This window comes from Sphaerodactylus townsendi, linkage group LG09 (assembly GCF_021028975.2).
Source record: "Sphaerodactylus townsendi isolate TG3544 linkage group LG09, MPM_Stown_v2.3, whole genome shotgun sequence".
Classification (NCBI taxonomy): domain Eukaryota; kingdom Metazoa; phylum Chordata; class Lepidosauria; order Squamata; family Sphaerodactylidae; genus Sphaerodactylus; species Sphaerodactylus townsendi.
In genome coordinates, this window is record NC_059433.1 from 24,563,836 (window position 1) to 24,580,425 (window position 16,590).

The 16,590-nt window shown below is 40.5% G+C and overlaps 1 protein-coding gene across 1 annotated transcript in view; it reads right to left on the minus strand.

Moving 5' to 3' along the window:
• CDYL (chromodomain Y like) overlaps positions 1–8,970 on the minus strand; it is a 102,219-nt gene extending 93,249 nt beyond the window's left edge. The window contains exon 1 of the mRNA XM_048508522.1: positions 8,829–8,970. Within this exon, the coding sequence (XP_048364479.1) occupies positions 8,829–8,970 (142 nt within the window). The remainder of the gene's footprint in view (positions 1–8,828) is intronic.
• Between the last annotated feature and the right edge of the window lie 7,620 nt (positions 8,971–16,590).

The window sequence follows — 16,590 nt, forward strand, 5'->3', positions numbered from 1 at the left end:
ATGCATCTGCTTTTCTTGGCATAAGTTACAGTTCAGTAGGGTTTAGATGACTGCTATATCCTACTGCCATGGAAAGCAAAGCTTTATCAAAAACAGCCATGCACCATCTACTGAATCTCTATCATAAGCCATATGGTCAGATCCGCCGATTCCTGAAAAATGAACACTTGTCTGAAAAACAAGTGAGATGCAGCTCATGAAATAAAGCTGTAATAGCTATAAAGATTAAATATTTCTCATGGGGTTTACAGTTAAGTGAATGCCACCTCTTTTTTGCTGCTAAGACAAAGGAGAGAGTGGCAGCTAAAAAATTCGATGAGTTTGTCAAAAGAAATCAGTCACTAGAGCAGTGGACAATATAGTTCATATGGACAATGTGGTTTTTCCTCCCCCCCCCCCCCACACACAGTTTGCCCAACTTTTTATTCTCAGTTCATTTGGGATTAAGTCATCCAAATTAGATTCTTCGGGGAAAGCAGTCATCCAGTTTATTTAGTAGGGTGAGATTTTCAGGGTCAACATTTCAAAAGATGGAGAAAAAATGGGTTTGGCATCTGCATAATTGTTTCTTTTTTAATAATTCTAATTATCTGCAGCCTTGTGGAATAAGGGTTTGCTAACTTGGTGACTGCTGTTTCTTTCTTTTTTAATGAAAACTTCATCTGATGGGCTGTTAAGATAGACTGACTCACAGAAATACACCAAGACCCGTGCACTGAAAGTTTCACAGGAGATGGGAACCAGGGTCTGTGAAGTCACTCCAGAGCCACAAAGATAACCAGGGGCCTGTCCCTGGCATATCTTCCTCTCTCTCTTTGGTATAACTGGCAGAAGTGGAAATGCATACAGCAGACCCTGTGGTTTGGCAAGGTTAGTGCATCTACTAGCTTTGGTCTTGGGTGATGATATCTGAAAAAGAATTGTGGTGTGAGATGACTGGAGGCCAGGGTGAACAGATCCACCTTCAGAACACTAGACCTGTCCATGAGCATTTGGAAAGTCTTCCTTTTGAGAGACCATTAGTTATTGTCCATTGTTTCCCTGCTCAGCTAGTCTGCTTGTGTGCTGAGCGATCCCTGAATATGTTCTGCTATGACAGATTGTAGGTGCATTCCTGCACATAACAATTTTTCAATTATGTAGGGAGGATGACCTGGATCCTCCTTGTTTGTTGATGTGGGCTTTGGCTGAAATATTGTTGTCAGTTCTGATGAGAATGTGCTGGTCCTGGATTGTTGAAGGGAAGTGTAAAAGCACCATCTTGATGGCCCTCAGTCCTAAGACATTGATGTTCAGTCATTTCTCTGACTTCATCCAGAAACACAGGGCTGGATGTTCTTATAGGTAAGCTCTCCAACCAACCAGACTGATACTCTTCCTTGTTAAATAATCTAGCTGGTTGCTCTTTGTGGCTGGTTCATCCTCTCTAGAGAATTCACCTTCTTCCCTTTCACTATATGATAGGAAAGAGGGAGTAATATTTCCTGGAAAATGGCCCAAGTAGCTCCACTGAGGAAGCGTTACAGTTCAACCCTCTTGTTCCTCTTCACTACAGTTGGCTGCCCATCTGGTACCAGGCTCAGTTCAAGGTATTGGCTATTGTGTACAAAGCCCTTCATGATTTTAGCTCCTCATTAATCTTTATTATCTAACACCAGGCTAGATTCACAGATCCTTTGAAGGCAGAGAGCAAAGAAATCAATTGCATGATCACTTCTAAGGTGATACATGAGGTCAAGTCAAGTCAAAGTAGACAGCCTTCCTTGTGTTGAAATCTTGCACAGTCTCTTGCTGGTCCCACTCTCCTCTAGTTGACACATCCCTCTCTATCAGCTGAAGTATTAAGACGCAGAACAAATTCAAGGCCAACATCAGACTGCAAAAATCAGCCAAAATATTATGTCCAAGCAATCAATCAAGGAAGGCACTAATGATGCATTCCAGAAGACTGCAAATATACCACATGTGAGGCACCAATCTTCTATATTGTTGAGATCTAATCCAAGTTCCAAAACAGCAACAGAGATGGCAATATACTACAGATTGGAAAAGACACATCCCTGCCAGATCCTATTACAGAGACTCAGCAGGTGACACAGTGATTATCACCATCATGAGGTCATGTGGCAGAATTGCCAGGGAAGCGTTGCATGTGCAGAAGGGTACTGGCAGTACTCAAGAATATTGGAGCAACTTCCTTCCACCTTAAGTTCAACAGACTAACATACATCTGACATTCAGAGATGAAGATGCATAAAGAATTCCCCTTCTTGTGTCCTGTTTCCATAGCAGATACAGGAACCTTTTGGGCTCCAGAAATAGATTCAGTGAGCCATTGCTAGTACACCTTGGTCATTTTAAGCGGTCAGCTGACTTCATTCAAAGAAGGTGAATTGTGAAGGGCTTCATTTCCAGTAATGATATGCCAGTGTTGACTTTAGTGCTGACATTTCCCAAACTGTATGTTTGCAGTAATAGATCTCTTCTTAGATTCTCCTGACTGTGTATTCTGACTTTTTTCAGAAATTGATTTCTTACCAAGAGACAACGATCAACTTGACTGCCGTTCTTATAGATACCAGTAGAGTGCTTTCTCTACAAAGTTACCTACCTTGGTGAAAGGTTGGAAATGTACACTGGAAAAATATAGAAGGCTGGAAGTCTTGAGGGGATCACCTTTTGACTGTGAAGACATTAATTACTATATAGAACAATTTAATGTGCGTGGCGCAGTCAAGAATAAAATTTGTACCTTGGGTACCAGGGGCTTGTGAGTTGTGTCTGTAGAATCCAACCTGTGATGAAGGAATTGACTTTTTTCTGTCTATGCCACATGGGCCCCACCTAGCTTGTAGAGAGGGGGTCCCTCTGGCCATTGACATATTCTTAGGTGACAACCAAGAACTTCAGAAAGTGGGTGAGGCAAGGTAAAGCTTTTGCCAAGCTGGGCTTCAGATGCAGAAAACACTACTTTGGCAACATCTGCCACCATACCATAAGGATCTGACTACTGACTACTAAAGGAAGTTGTGGGTAAGAAAGAAATTATTTTTATCAATAATGTTCATTTTAAAAGACACCCTGTTAAACTGAGCTTCTGCTTGAAATGCTGAAGAGTTACTACACTCTGTCTCAGAGGAAGATGGCAGAAGATGTGTGGAGCAAACCACCACATCTGCTTGTGCTGAAATGCTCCATTAGGTCCTAGGCCCTGCCGAGTTCCACTCTCCCCCCTTCAGATTCTCTTTCAGTGTCAGAGAATCTTATTTAAGTACTGCCTTTGTGAAAACCATTGTTGTGTAAAGTATCAAGCATCAAACTTTAATAAAAGAACATTTATATTGTATGGATGGCTAGTAGCAAGACTTGCCTTTTGGTAAAGTTGCACCCACCATTTTCTTCCACACAGTGGGGAAGAAAATGGCAGGCGCAACTTTACCAAAAGGCAAGTCTTGCCTTTCATCAAAAGTTCAATATTAGATATTGAACACAATAATGGTTTTGATGAAAGCATTGCTTAAATAAAATTCTCTAACACCGAAACAGAATCTGCACGACATTAAAATGAGGAAACACGCTGCAGCAACTTCCTCCGCAGCATGCATGACTGCATTGTCATCTTTCCCTGAGACAGAGTACAGTAGAGTAATGATTAACCTCATTCCCTGACATTTTGTGGTTGGCTCTGCCACCTTAAGCAATCCTTTCATGATTAGTCCGCCTGTGGCAGCCATTTTGTTGTTGTGTCCACCACCCTGTCCCAGAATTCCCTCCCCACCTGTTTTAGAAACACTTTGTGGATTACACAAAAACTGTCTGAAGGCACCATGGTACCCACAAATACATTGTGGACCCATAGCCCAAGAGGGAAATCTCAGAAAGTTCTCATCTTGGACTTTTAAGAAGCTTCTTATTTCATCTGAATTTATTTCAGATTTCCTTCCTAATCTAAGACCATACTCTGCTTCAAGGAGAGAACAAAACTGGGTAATATGTGGGGGGAATCGGTAGTTTGAGATTTTTTTTTTCATTACAAATAAGCAGCTCTAATTAAAGAAAATGCTGGCAATCTGTGTTCCACAGCTAAGGAGCAAAGTAGTGTGTGCAAGGCGGGCAAACGGAAAAAGTAGGATTCTACATTTCAAACCACAATGCAATTATTCTATTACTGAAACAATTACTAGTACTGGGCAGATTATAGAGACCTTTCTACACAAAGTTCTACAAGCAAACAAAGAAATATGGAGAAAGGACTTTAAATATGGATTCTGCTTCCTCATGATTAAGTAACAGGTTGTTCTGTTTTGATGAAGACAAGACTGTTACTAGACAAAAGGGCAAAACTTCATCTTATTCCCTACTTGCCCCTTAATGGGATCCAGACCCTCCCTCTCCAGAATCGCCCTGAATAATCTCCCTCAGTGAGCTACTAGGAAGATGACAGGAATACCTCCGAGAATACGCAGCTGTGAGTTACTATCAGCTCTCTCTTCCGCTCTCTACAACCCCCGTTGCCTTTGAAAAGGCATGTACCACACCTTTGCTGAATGAGCTGTATCTGAGTAACATGGCTGGAGTAGTCATGCTTCTCTCCCTATCTTCCCATCTGTAAAAAAAACATTTTGCACAAGGGGATTGGGACCCGCTCCCTGCAGTGCCTCCTAATGGACAAACCACACTCCTTTATAGTGCACAGTACTCTTCCTTCCTTCCATTGTTGGCTTTATTGGGGGGGGGGGGGATGTCAAGAAGTTGTGCCAGTATTGCCACGTGTTCTTTGGCTGCTTTCACACATGGCTGCCATGGGGAAACTGTCAGCACAGAGTTCTACGGGTGTCAAGCTACTATGAACTCCAATGCAACTGTTGCACACAGATCCTCGGAGTTCATCATTTTTATCTCCCTTTCTGCGGCTAAGATTAGTTACCAGACAGATGCCCCAGCTTGAGGGGCTTAGAACTGATCTGTCATTTTTTTTCCCTGAAGTTGTTTTGAATTCTATTTGAATTCTACTCTATTGCCCTCAAATTAGTATAATACATTGCTTGTTTTGAATAAAATGGTCAGAGAAGAACACAAAAAATAAAAGTCAAAGTCAACAGGTGGAGGCAAGTAAAACAGAATGCCCAATGACTGCAGGAATAGTATTTATGCATCATTCTGTGATATTCTATAGTTGCATGTAACAATTTTACAGTCTGCAAACCAAACAAGCTTCTCAAAAGGAACCTTTGTACATTCCCTCTGCCCACTTCTTCATTTTCAAAAGAGGAAGGGCAGTTGCTGATGATTATTCTTTCCCTTCCCTGCAGTTCACATCATTTCAGAGGCCCCCTGTACCATCAGAAGCGTCCTGGATAGGGATGACGGCAAGAGAAGGATACAGAACAACCAGAGATTTTTTTCCACAAATATCCTTCTGCTCATAATTTGGATCCAAGCCACTTTCAATCCACAGATTTAACAGTCACAAGGCAGTCTCATTCATAATATAATCAGGATTTTTCCTCATATAGGTAACAGATGAGAATCTATCAAAGAGAAAAAATACCCTCCTTCCTTACATTATTATTTTATCATAGAAAGAATACTAACCAACTCTGTACACATCATATTAAGATCCGAATTTCTGAGTAAATATGTATACTAGAATGTAAAGAATTTGAAAAGCTGTACCCACATAACTGTGTGGTGTGTCTTCCAATCTTGATCCCCTAACATAGTCTGAAGGACCACTTCCGAAGATTGCGAGAGCTCTTAAAAGCAGTATTTGATGCAGTCGGCATATGGAAGTGCTTTCTCCTTATTCTACTTGTTGAACATATTGATGAGTAACATAACTCATCTTGTGGAACATATAGAAGAAGAAGAGAAGAGTTTGGATTTATATCCCCCCTTTCTCTCCTGCAGGAGACTCAAAGGGGCTTACAATCTCCTTGCCCTTCCCCCCTCACAACAAACACCCTGTGAGGTAGGTGGGGCTGAGAGAGCTCCGAGAAGCTGCGACTAGCCCAAGGTCACCCAGCTGGCATGTGTGGGAGTGTACAGGCTAATCTGAATTCCCCAGATAAGCCTCCACAGCTCAGGCGGCAGAGTTGGGAATCAAACCCGGTTCCTCCAGATTAGATACATGAGCTCTTAACCTCCTACGCCACTGCTGCTCCGGAGTAACGTAACTACAGCAGTGAAATGTAGATCACATATCTAATGTCTACCACCAGCATGATTCATACACATATCTAATCTTACCACCAGCATGATCCAAATTTAAACTATCTCAAAACTTCTACCTGAAATTTTAAATTTCAAGTTTAAACCCAATTCAAGCCTTATTCAGAAGTCCTTCAGAAGGAACAGACTGGTGTACTTGTATCTTTTGAAGTATGGTCACAAGGATGCTTATGATACAACCCTCTCCTGGGATCTCCAACATGCTGATGGAGGTTGTGAGACCAACAAGGACAAAAAGTTACACAACACCAGAGACCACAGTGAAAAGAACGAACCAGGCAAAATCACCTTCCCCTTCCACCAGCCACAGAATGCTATTATTGCAAAAACTGACTCCGGCAATGATTTTCCAGAGGTCACAGACAGCAGCTCCGTGAAGAGGAATCCAGGAAAATATTTGCATCCAGGGTCACTTTTTACACATGCAAACCACGAGATCCAATCCAACAAAATTAAACAGAAAAACAGTGTAGCTTCTCATTAAAACAAGTATGTTAGCAGTATTTAACAGTATCATAAAACCTTTACAGCATTTTATTTTAAACACAGAATCCAAAATAGAACAGCAGTTATGAAGGCTAAAAATAGCTATTCAAATATAATAGCTCATGTTGCTCCACAGGAAGAATTATTTTCCTGGTCAAAATATTTGCCTTTTCAGTCATCTAAACTCTCCGCTCCACTGCTAACAATGTAGATTCTTTCCTGTCTCGTAGAATTTATCATAGTCTGTCTTAATAAATAGCAAGCTACTCCTCTAAGCAAGTTCCTAAATTATATAACTGAAACAAGAAAGACCTGAAGAGGATCTACTATTAAGCATCCAATTAAATTTATATGAACAAAAACGAAATATATAACTATAGGAACTACTTGCAAACACTTATGTATCATTCATATATATATATATATGAATGATATATATATATATATTAATTGGCTTTACAAACAGATGGGATAAGTTTACAGAGAATCTGTTCACTGATGTCTGTTGTCCACAATACATGGAATGTTCCCATTCAGATGAAGCAACCATCTGAACATCAGGGACAAGGTGGGACAAAACTGGACACAACAGAGCGAGGCTTTGGGTTCCATGTCCTGCTTGCAGGCTCTCCCGAGGCATCTAGCTGGCCATCGTATAAACTGGTCATACACAGAGAATTACCATCATTTACAGACTCAGAAAGTGAGGAATTAGAGCAGAGGTTAGAAAATCCCAGCCAAAGAAATGCCACTGTGGTGCAAACTACTTCTAGCAATGGTTTTGCTGCAGTGCCTCAGTGATGCTTAATAGAAGTATAAACTTACCATTTCTCATCAGAATATGTTTTGCTGTAAGAGAAAAATACATATGCATGAAGTTCTTATCACTGATTGCTTTTATGTTCACTTTACACCATTCAGTGATGGTAAAAAGTGCCAGCACCAGGTCATTACTGACTAATAGAGTGACATCAAATCACACCGTTTACTAGGCAGACTACATTTATGGGAAGGCCATTGCCTGCCCCGGTTGTTTACTCTCAGCAAGCTGGGCACTCATTTTGCTGACCTCGAAAGGATGGAAGTCTCAATCAGGCTGCCTGGGACCAACTTCCGGTGGGATCAAACTCATCAGATCATGAGAAGATTTTTGGACTGCAGTACTGCAGCTTATCACTCTGCATCACAAAGCTCTTATCAATGGCGGCAGAGGAAATAATTGTTGAACTTTATAAAGTAACAATATTTATAAAGTAATAATTTTAAAAAGTAAAAATTACTTTATAACCTTTATAAAGTAATAATAAAGCTGTGAGAAATTGAACAGAAGTTAGGTTAAGAGTAGATGTTTGCTTTGTGTTGCAATGATGAAGATGGTTGTAGTGTATTTATTTATAGGTTTTGGTGGTAGCATTATGGTCATTGACACACAAAACCCTAAAAACTGAAACAATGACTAGGTCCTAATATTTCGGCCTAGATCCTAAAGCCAAAGAAAATGAGAAATGGGATCTAAATTTCACAATCCTTCAAAGTACAACAAGGTTGGGTTTGGTTAGCATTGATCAAGCTATCACTGAGAAACTGGATCCATGTGGAAATGGACAACTTAGAATCACGAATACCTCGATCCACAAAAACATCCTCATACTTTCCTTCAATACTGTAGTGATGTTGCAGGCATTAGAAGACAGACTTATCATAGGAGGCTAATTCTAAATGAAATGAACTACATATATGGAAAGTTATAACTGCAGTTGCAACTACGGAGTTCGTAAAATATTTAACAAAATAAGTTACTGTAAGTCTTCCCCTCTTCTGTTATGCTCCCCCTGGGATTCTTCACTGTGATTGTGGTTTCACTCAGAACAAACAGGGCAACTGGAGTTGGGCTCCTTTAGTTCCCTTTTGTCCTTGGTGTTTATCCTTGCTTTCTCACGTGCAGGTAGATATGCCACTTCCTCCTCCATGGTTGGTCAGCCCACTTCCCTTTTATACCTTGCTCTATATTCCACCTACCTCCTTTGACTCCACCCCTCTTCACCCTACCATGCTTGTTTCCCGTTTCCTAGCATGTGCTCTGCCCCCTACATATCAAAACCTGGCCTTACCACTAGATTCCAGAGTAGCATCCGCTAACACAGGACTCTCACTCTGTCTCTTCAGGTAAGGATGGTTGTCAACCTCAACCCGAAATGAAGCTTCTGGGACCTCTGCTCCTGCCAGCAGCCACACCCCTTGTTGCCTGGACATCTGCCCCAACTTGACTGCTGCCCAAACTCATTGTCAACAGCCCACTCATTCCCCAGGTTGCGGGCCCCTATGAGCTCAGGGAAGTGGGGATTTTTTTCATCGTGGAGAGGGAGGATGCAGTCACTCCCTTCTCCACTGTGGTCACCAGAGCAGCCACCCTCATCTTGATCTCTGTCTTCAGTCCTGATCTCTGTGAGCAAAGACAGGGAAGTTCAGACCCACATTTAGTTCCAGAAAGTTAAACTGTACAAATGAAAGGCCAGCTGGCTGATTTACTCTTACAAGAGACAGCAGATAATAGTGTTAGAATAGTGTTAGAATACCGGACATTAATACAACAAATAGTGCACAAATGAAATCTTCTATGATATTCCAGATGACTGAGGATACTGCTTTCTCTTTTCCCATTCCCCACGCATAGAATGTACAGAGGGATGGCAGAGCCAACCTTCCACCACTCCCTTTCAATCAGTGACCCATCACATAAGAGTATGTCTAACAATTAGCTTGCAGCACTTAGGCTGTGATTCTCTGAACAGTTCCCTACTAAGGGGGTGGAAAGTAGGATGCGCAAATACAGAGACCACAAAGAACAGTTACCAATACCGAACTGCTACCTTTTCACATGTTCTGAGCATCCCCGCATAGTGGGGTTAGTGTGAACACTCACCTGCAACAGGAGACTGTTCATCACACAGCAATTCAATACAGCTCTATCAAAGCTTGCTTAGTAGCTAGCGCTACATGAAAGTCAAAGGAGATGACAACACAGCAGCTTCACTAGTCTTAGCAAAATGAACCCTCATTCAGCTGATGTCTAAGGTGCCAGAGCCTGGCGTAGTACCTGAAATTAAATTTCAAACAAAAAAGCTTTTGCAGGGCGAACACGCTCTTCTTGCTGCCCAGTGGAAGCACAAAGCCAAAACAGGAGCATCTTTTGCTGGGCTTCCATAAGATATGAAGTATTACTACTATAAGGATAGTTCTGTCCACAAAAGGCTTGCATACATCTAACATCCAGTGAACATAATACCCTTTCTCCATCAGATTCATATGTCTGTAGGTTATTCTTGATTCTAGCTGACGAGGGCATAGTCGGTGTCCAAAACTAGTAGGAACAGAGAAGGGAGGCCATTCTAAACATAACAAAAATAGAACTGGGATAATAATAGGCATTCAGTCATAACCGCTGAGGAGAAGGGCTTTCAAACTTCCTTTGTATCTACCAGAGAGCTGGTATGCCCCCTATGGCATTCGGTAAGAGGTGTCCAGCAGTTGTTGTAAAAAGGAATAAGTGCTAGCAAAGCGAGGTAGTTGAATTGTTGTTGAAGTGAAAGGCAGAACCTGAGAGATCCAAAAATCTCGAATGAGTCCTTTTGTCCTCCATCAATTTTAGAATTTCAGCATTGACATGAAGGTCCCTCCTGCCTTGGAACTTAGGCAGCACAATTAGGAATGAGGCAAGTTGCTCAGGGTTGATACTTGCCAGTTTATGATGTTTAAATTGGAAAACTTTTACCAGGTTCTTTACCTCAAAACATTTTATATGCAATTTATTTTCTCTCAAAAGGAGGAACCGCAATTAAGCTCTGCTAGTTACCTTGATAGCACGACAGAAGTTGTCTTTGATCATCAAGAGTGGCTAAGTTGCCTGTGGCCAGAAAACCTTGTCTATAACCCTCCTTGATAATGAACATAAGAGCCTGCCAGATCAGACCAATGGTCCATACCATTTCACACAGCAGCCATCCGTCCAGCTCCCTTGGAAGGGCCAAACAAAGCAGAGAGGCCTAGAACCTCCTGATACTGCCTCCTGATAGTCAGAGATCTGTTGCCTTCGTATATGAAGGTTCCCTTCATGTACCATAGCTAGTTGTCATTCATGGATCTCTCCTTCATGAATATATTTAACCCCCTTTTAAAGCCCTCTAGGTTCATGGCCATTACCATGTCCACTGGTAGGATAATTCCACAGTTTCGTCATTCTGTTCTGAACCGATTTCCCAGCAACTTCAAGTTTTAGTAGACGGGGCAAAAGTTCTTTCTATCTATTTTTTGAATTCCATGCATAATTTTATAATTGGTGTTGTGGGTTCTCCAGGCTGTGTGGCCATAGTCTGGTAGTTTTAGCTCTTAACATTTTGCCTGCTTGTGTTTTCAGAGGCATGCCATGGGAAGATGTGTTTCTCCCTGTGGCATAACAGATTTTAGTGTGGCATGCTTCTGAAGATGCCAGTCAGGGATGCAGGTGAAATGTAAGGAGCTAAACTATTAGATTAGTGGGAGGAACCTTTAGGAGGTTCAATTCCCATCAGCCCCTGCCAGCATGGCCAATTGGCCATACTGGCAGGGGCTGATGGGAATTGTAGTCCATAACATCTGGAGTGCCAAAGGTTCGCCACCACGGAACTAGACCATGGCCAGACAGCCCAGAAAACCAACAACAGCCAATTGATTCTGGCCATGAAAGCATTTGACAACTGTATACGCTTCTATCATGTACCCCTGTAGCTATATTTTTTCTATACTCAAAAGTCTCTTAATAGGAAAGGTGTGCCTTTAATCATCTTGGTTGCCCACCTTTGCAATTCTTCCAGTGGGAAGAATCTGGCAACATCTACATCGCGATTTGTCCTGCTCCAACAACGGAGTTACATGTGGCTTGAGATATTAAATCAAGACTCTCTATTGAGTGCAGAGTATAAAAGCTTTTCTATTTACAAAATATAGAAGATATGGAAGGAGGCTTAATCCACAAGTCTTGTAAATGAGCCGTAATTCTCCTCCATAAGTGGCATGGAAACAAGCCAGGAAAATTCCAGATATCAAATTCCAAAAACAATGAATAGTTAATTGAGCTTCAGAACCACCAAAGATTTTGCCTCAAATTCCTTCTCATGCAAGAGGGGGGAAACCGCAGCTTTTGATCCATCATTTCCAAAGATAAAAGAAAAGACAGAGTGATTTCTTTAGTGAGACCAGTCAAGAAGACAATTATAGATTAGTCTGAATCTCCACCTTAGAAGCAACAAGTTCTCATTATCCTTAGAAAGAATTGTTCCTCATTGACCTCTCCCATCCTTGAAGTGGAAGCCAGCCCTGTGGCTTACTGCAGAGCTGAGTGATACAAAGAGGATCAGAAATCATAAAGACAGACACTGGTAGAAAAGCAATACTGAATCCAAATGTGTGGTATAGAGCCCATTAGAAAACCTATGCATTGGTGGTGCTAGATACAATTCTCTGCAACCACTGCACCAACTGGTTCAAGACCATCTCAATTATTTAAAATATTTCAGGATCTACTGATGCCTACATTTGAGATTTTGTTATTGCAGGAATACACAATGAACTCTGATACCTTTGCAAAGTTTTTTTTTTTTTGGCTGATAAAACAACATGAGTATGCTCTGATCTGGATGACAGTTCTGATATAGGAAAAAGGAGAAGAAATTTCTAATACAATTTAGACCCAGTTACCATGATGGAGGTTGACAGGATCCTGGGATCTGTGAAGGCCAGAACTTGTTACACTGAATCTTTGCACATCCTAATTACTAATCATTCAACAATTCAGGGCACCTTCGCCCACTCTAACAGGCTATTGGTTATCTGTTCTCTACTCACAAAAACATCATCCTGACAGAAAAATGTGACCAGAATTTACCAACCTAATTTGAAGATTTAATTTAGGGAGGGGTTTAATTTGCCCTTGTTCAGGGAAATCTTGTATTCTATTCAATATTCATAATTGGCATAAGGCTTTAGAATGGGGTTGGGCTGTTTAGTTAATACATTTTCTCACATGTTCTTTTTATCCCCTTGATGTTATCACTGGCCACCCAAAGAGATGTGAAGACCCCCGAGGGGCATTCAGAAAAATAAGATTTTTCCATAGGAAGACTTTGTTTCTTAAAACTTAAGGGAACACTCAAAGGAACTCTCATAAATATTTTTTCTTTTTGAATTTGTGAAATGCTTTTGCGACAGTTTTACTGTCTAAATGTAGTATGAGAACTTTTATGTACAACAATCTACATTAGAGAATGATGATTCTTATGAATACCACAAAGAAATATTTTCAATATATGTTTAAGTGTGAATAATTCTGGCAACAATATTCTATAATGTGCAAGATAAGAGGTCCATGACTTTTTTTGAGGCTGTAAACTCATTTGGAACTCTGACTTAGCATGGTGGACAGTCACAAAATGGTAGCCACCAGAGACAGAGGTCATTCCAACATGGCAGCTGCAACTTACCTTCAGCCCACCATGAAAATCCTTTTACTGCAGTGGTAACTGCTGTCCAGGCTGTGTTTTAAAAAATCTGAACAGTCAAACTTTCAATGACCAACAGCCCCACCCACTTTCTAAATCATATGGCAAGCATCAGGACAAGTGTAAATAGGAACAGAAGAACATAAGAAAGAGCCTGCTGGATCCGACCAGAGTCCATCTAGTCCAGCACTCTGCTACTTGCAGTGGCCCACCAGATGCCTTTGGGAGCTCACATGCAGGATGTGAAAGCAATGGCCTTCTGTGGCTGCTGCTCCCAAGCACCTGATCTGCACCATATTGGCACCATGTTGGTGAAACCTGTGCTAGCTGATAATACATGAAAGTGTTCAGTGTTATAAAATTTTATATCCAATATGTGATTGCAGAAGATCTGCTTAAGTAACACACTCTAAATTATAAAACGAGTTTTCTGATTTTAATCCTTCTCCCATCCTCTTTTCAAATAAATGTGCTACGGTAGCAAGGGTTACAGTAGTCTGCAGTTCTCACAGGTACTTGGTATATTTGGAATCTTGCTTTTAGAAGAAAAGAAATTCATTAAACTCACTAAATATACTAATACCGATTTTATGCACTATTTAATGTATTCTACCTTAAGGCAGTTAAAATAATTTTATGTACTGTGGTCTTCAAGTTTTCAGAAAAAAAGGAAAATATTTTTCCTGCAACTTCAAAAATTTTAGACATTTTTATAACACTGTATTTAACACTCACATAGTGCTTTACATTAAGATCAGCAACCAGTGAGGTTCAAAGGCAAATATGATTTTTTGAAAAGAAAATGAAATCTTTAAGTTAAGGTCATACTGAAGAGGTAGGTGGAATGCTGGAATCTCTCATATGTGAAGTGAATATCAGGCAAAGGTTTAAATAGGCCTACAAGGTTTTTTATAGTGGTTTTAAAAGGAGAACTGACAGTTTCCAACAATCCAAGTACAAACCATTCCCAGATTTATGTGACTACACCTAAACAATTGTGCGGGTTACTCATAGATGTAATCCTTACTGTGAGATCCTGTATCTACCACTTCCTAATAAAGGACTCACAACTATCAGTGTTTGGATTACAAAAACATTATGAATGATTAATTACTCAAATCATTTGTCATTCATTTTATTTTTATCTAATTTTTAATTTACCGTCATCCAACCAAGTCAAGCTCAGAGTGGATTACAACACACTTAAAGTTCTATATTTACAATTAAAATTTATACACTGAGTATCTTAAAACCTTTAAACATAAGTGGTGCCAAATATTTCTTATAGTGGAGGTGTCACACTGGGAACAAGAGGAAACACCAATTCATACAAGAAGGAATCAACATCAAATTTCAATAAATAAGAAAGAAGGGGAAAACTGGAGGTTGGGGCATAATGGGGGGGGGGAGAGGAAGGCCAGGTCAGTTTGATGGAAACCATTAAGTTCTATGTGCAGATGGGTTTTCTTATACTGGCTCTTTGTTGATCTCTTGCTCCGAGTTTTAATTATTTGGCTCCTTAATCATAAATGTGTAAGTGCTTGGCTCTTTAATCATAAATGGCTGCCAATCTCCTACTTTATTCACAATGCTTCACATATATTTTCATTGTAATCCACACAAAACACCTGTAGTGGAAATCAGCTTTTTTTTCATCTGGCATATCGAGCTCTGAGGATGAGTTAGGAGCTTGCCTAAGGCCACATAATAAATTTATGGACAAGGTAAATCTGAACCAGGTAATCCTAGTTCATGTGCTTTACAGTGCATAAGGTCTTTTGAAATGTCATAGTTAATATGTTTGTCTCTGCATTAAGTAATCTTAATGGGTCTATCCTACTTAGTAGGTGAGAGTGCACCTATAACGTAACATACAGGATACTTCAGAAAGCTCTGGAAGATGGGTAATGGAGCTGGCTCTTTCCCTGTTCACTAATGTACAATACATGGAATAAGTGAGCACCATAAGTGTCTTGCCCACTTGGTTGAATCTGGACCATACAAAAGGCAGAAGCATAAAGGAACTCCTCTTTTCTACAGAGTTCAGACTATCTTTTGGAGGCCTTGGCACTGTGCATTTAGAATACTTGTCATCCAACCAAGTGCAACACTTCAAGAAATGCAGCGACTGTCCCAGTAATGTCCTGAATCAAACAGTCACGACCTGTGCCCTTCTTGTCTTGGTGAAGGTCATTTTGTTGAGATTTAAAACCATTTCCAAGGGCTTACCAAAAACACAAGAGAAATTAAAGTCCAATTTTTCCAGGTTTTTCTGTGGGCACTCATAAGTAGTAACTTTTTGAGCCTCATAAATGTGCTCTTCCTTCAAATTTCTCAAGACTCTACACCCAGTGCCTCACTCCCAACTGCTTCTGTGGTGAGTTTGTCACATGGAAAGGGTGTTGCCCAAAAGCACCCAAATATTTGTTCATATTTTACTTCCAAATTCTTGTATTCCACTAGGGCTTTTAAGGTGGTTAAAGGGCATCAACACATCTGCTTCTAGTTCATTAGGTGTTCGAGTCTATGACCTTGATTCACTGTTGGTGAAATGAACATACAGAAGTAGCAACAAAACACTCGAAACCTGACAGATTCAAGAACCTAATCAGCTCACCTCACAGACATTGCCACACCTTTAGGCCTGTGTCCATAATCTGTTGGCATCACAACAATTGGCAGCAAGCAGAAGAAACATGTAGACTGAACTCCTGGTCTCATATTTGAACAATTCCTCGAGGCTTGAAATACATTAATAAAATAATGCCTCTCCACAAATGAAACATTCCTCCTCTTAGCAGGAGCACTAACCTAGGCTCACATAAGAAATTAATTTGCTATACACAAGGCAACAGCACAAGCTACCATGGAGTAGCTGCTGAAACCAGCAGACAAAAAGTTAGGCCTGATGTATACTTAATACATGTTTATTTCACAAAACTTATAACCGACGTTTCTGCTCTTACAAGGGCCACCAAGGCGGCTCACAGATTAAAATATGCATAATTAAATATTTTAAGGCCTTAAAACCAACCAAAAAGACCACCACATCATTAAAACAATTAACACCAGAGCCGAAATACATACAAAGATGTACAAGAATTAAAACATTAGACTGGAAGAAGGGATCACTGATAGAGCCCCAAACAAAACAAAATAGTTTCCACCCACTGACAGAAGATAGCACTAGAAGGGAACAGAGAAATCTCCCTGAGGAGAGAGTTACAGTTTTCTTCAGGTGTTCACTTTTCCTGTGTGTGAGATCCCTGAGCATAATCTCCCCATCCTTAGCAGCCATTGTCCAAATTTAAGCCGCCTAAGACTACCCCGGAAATTACAG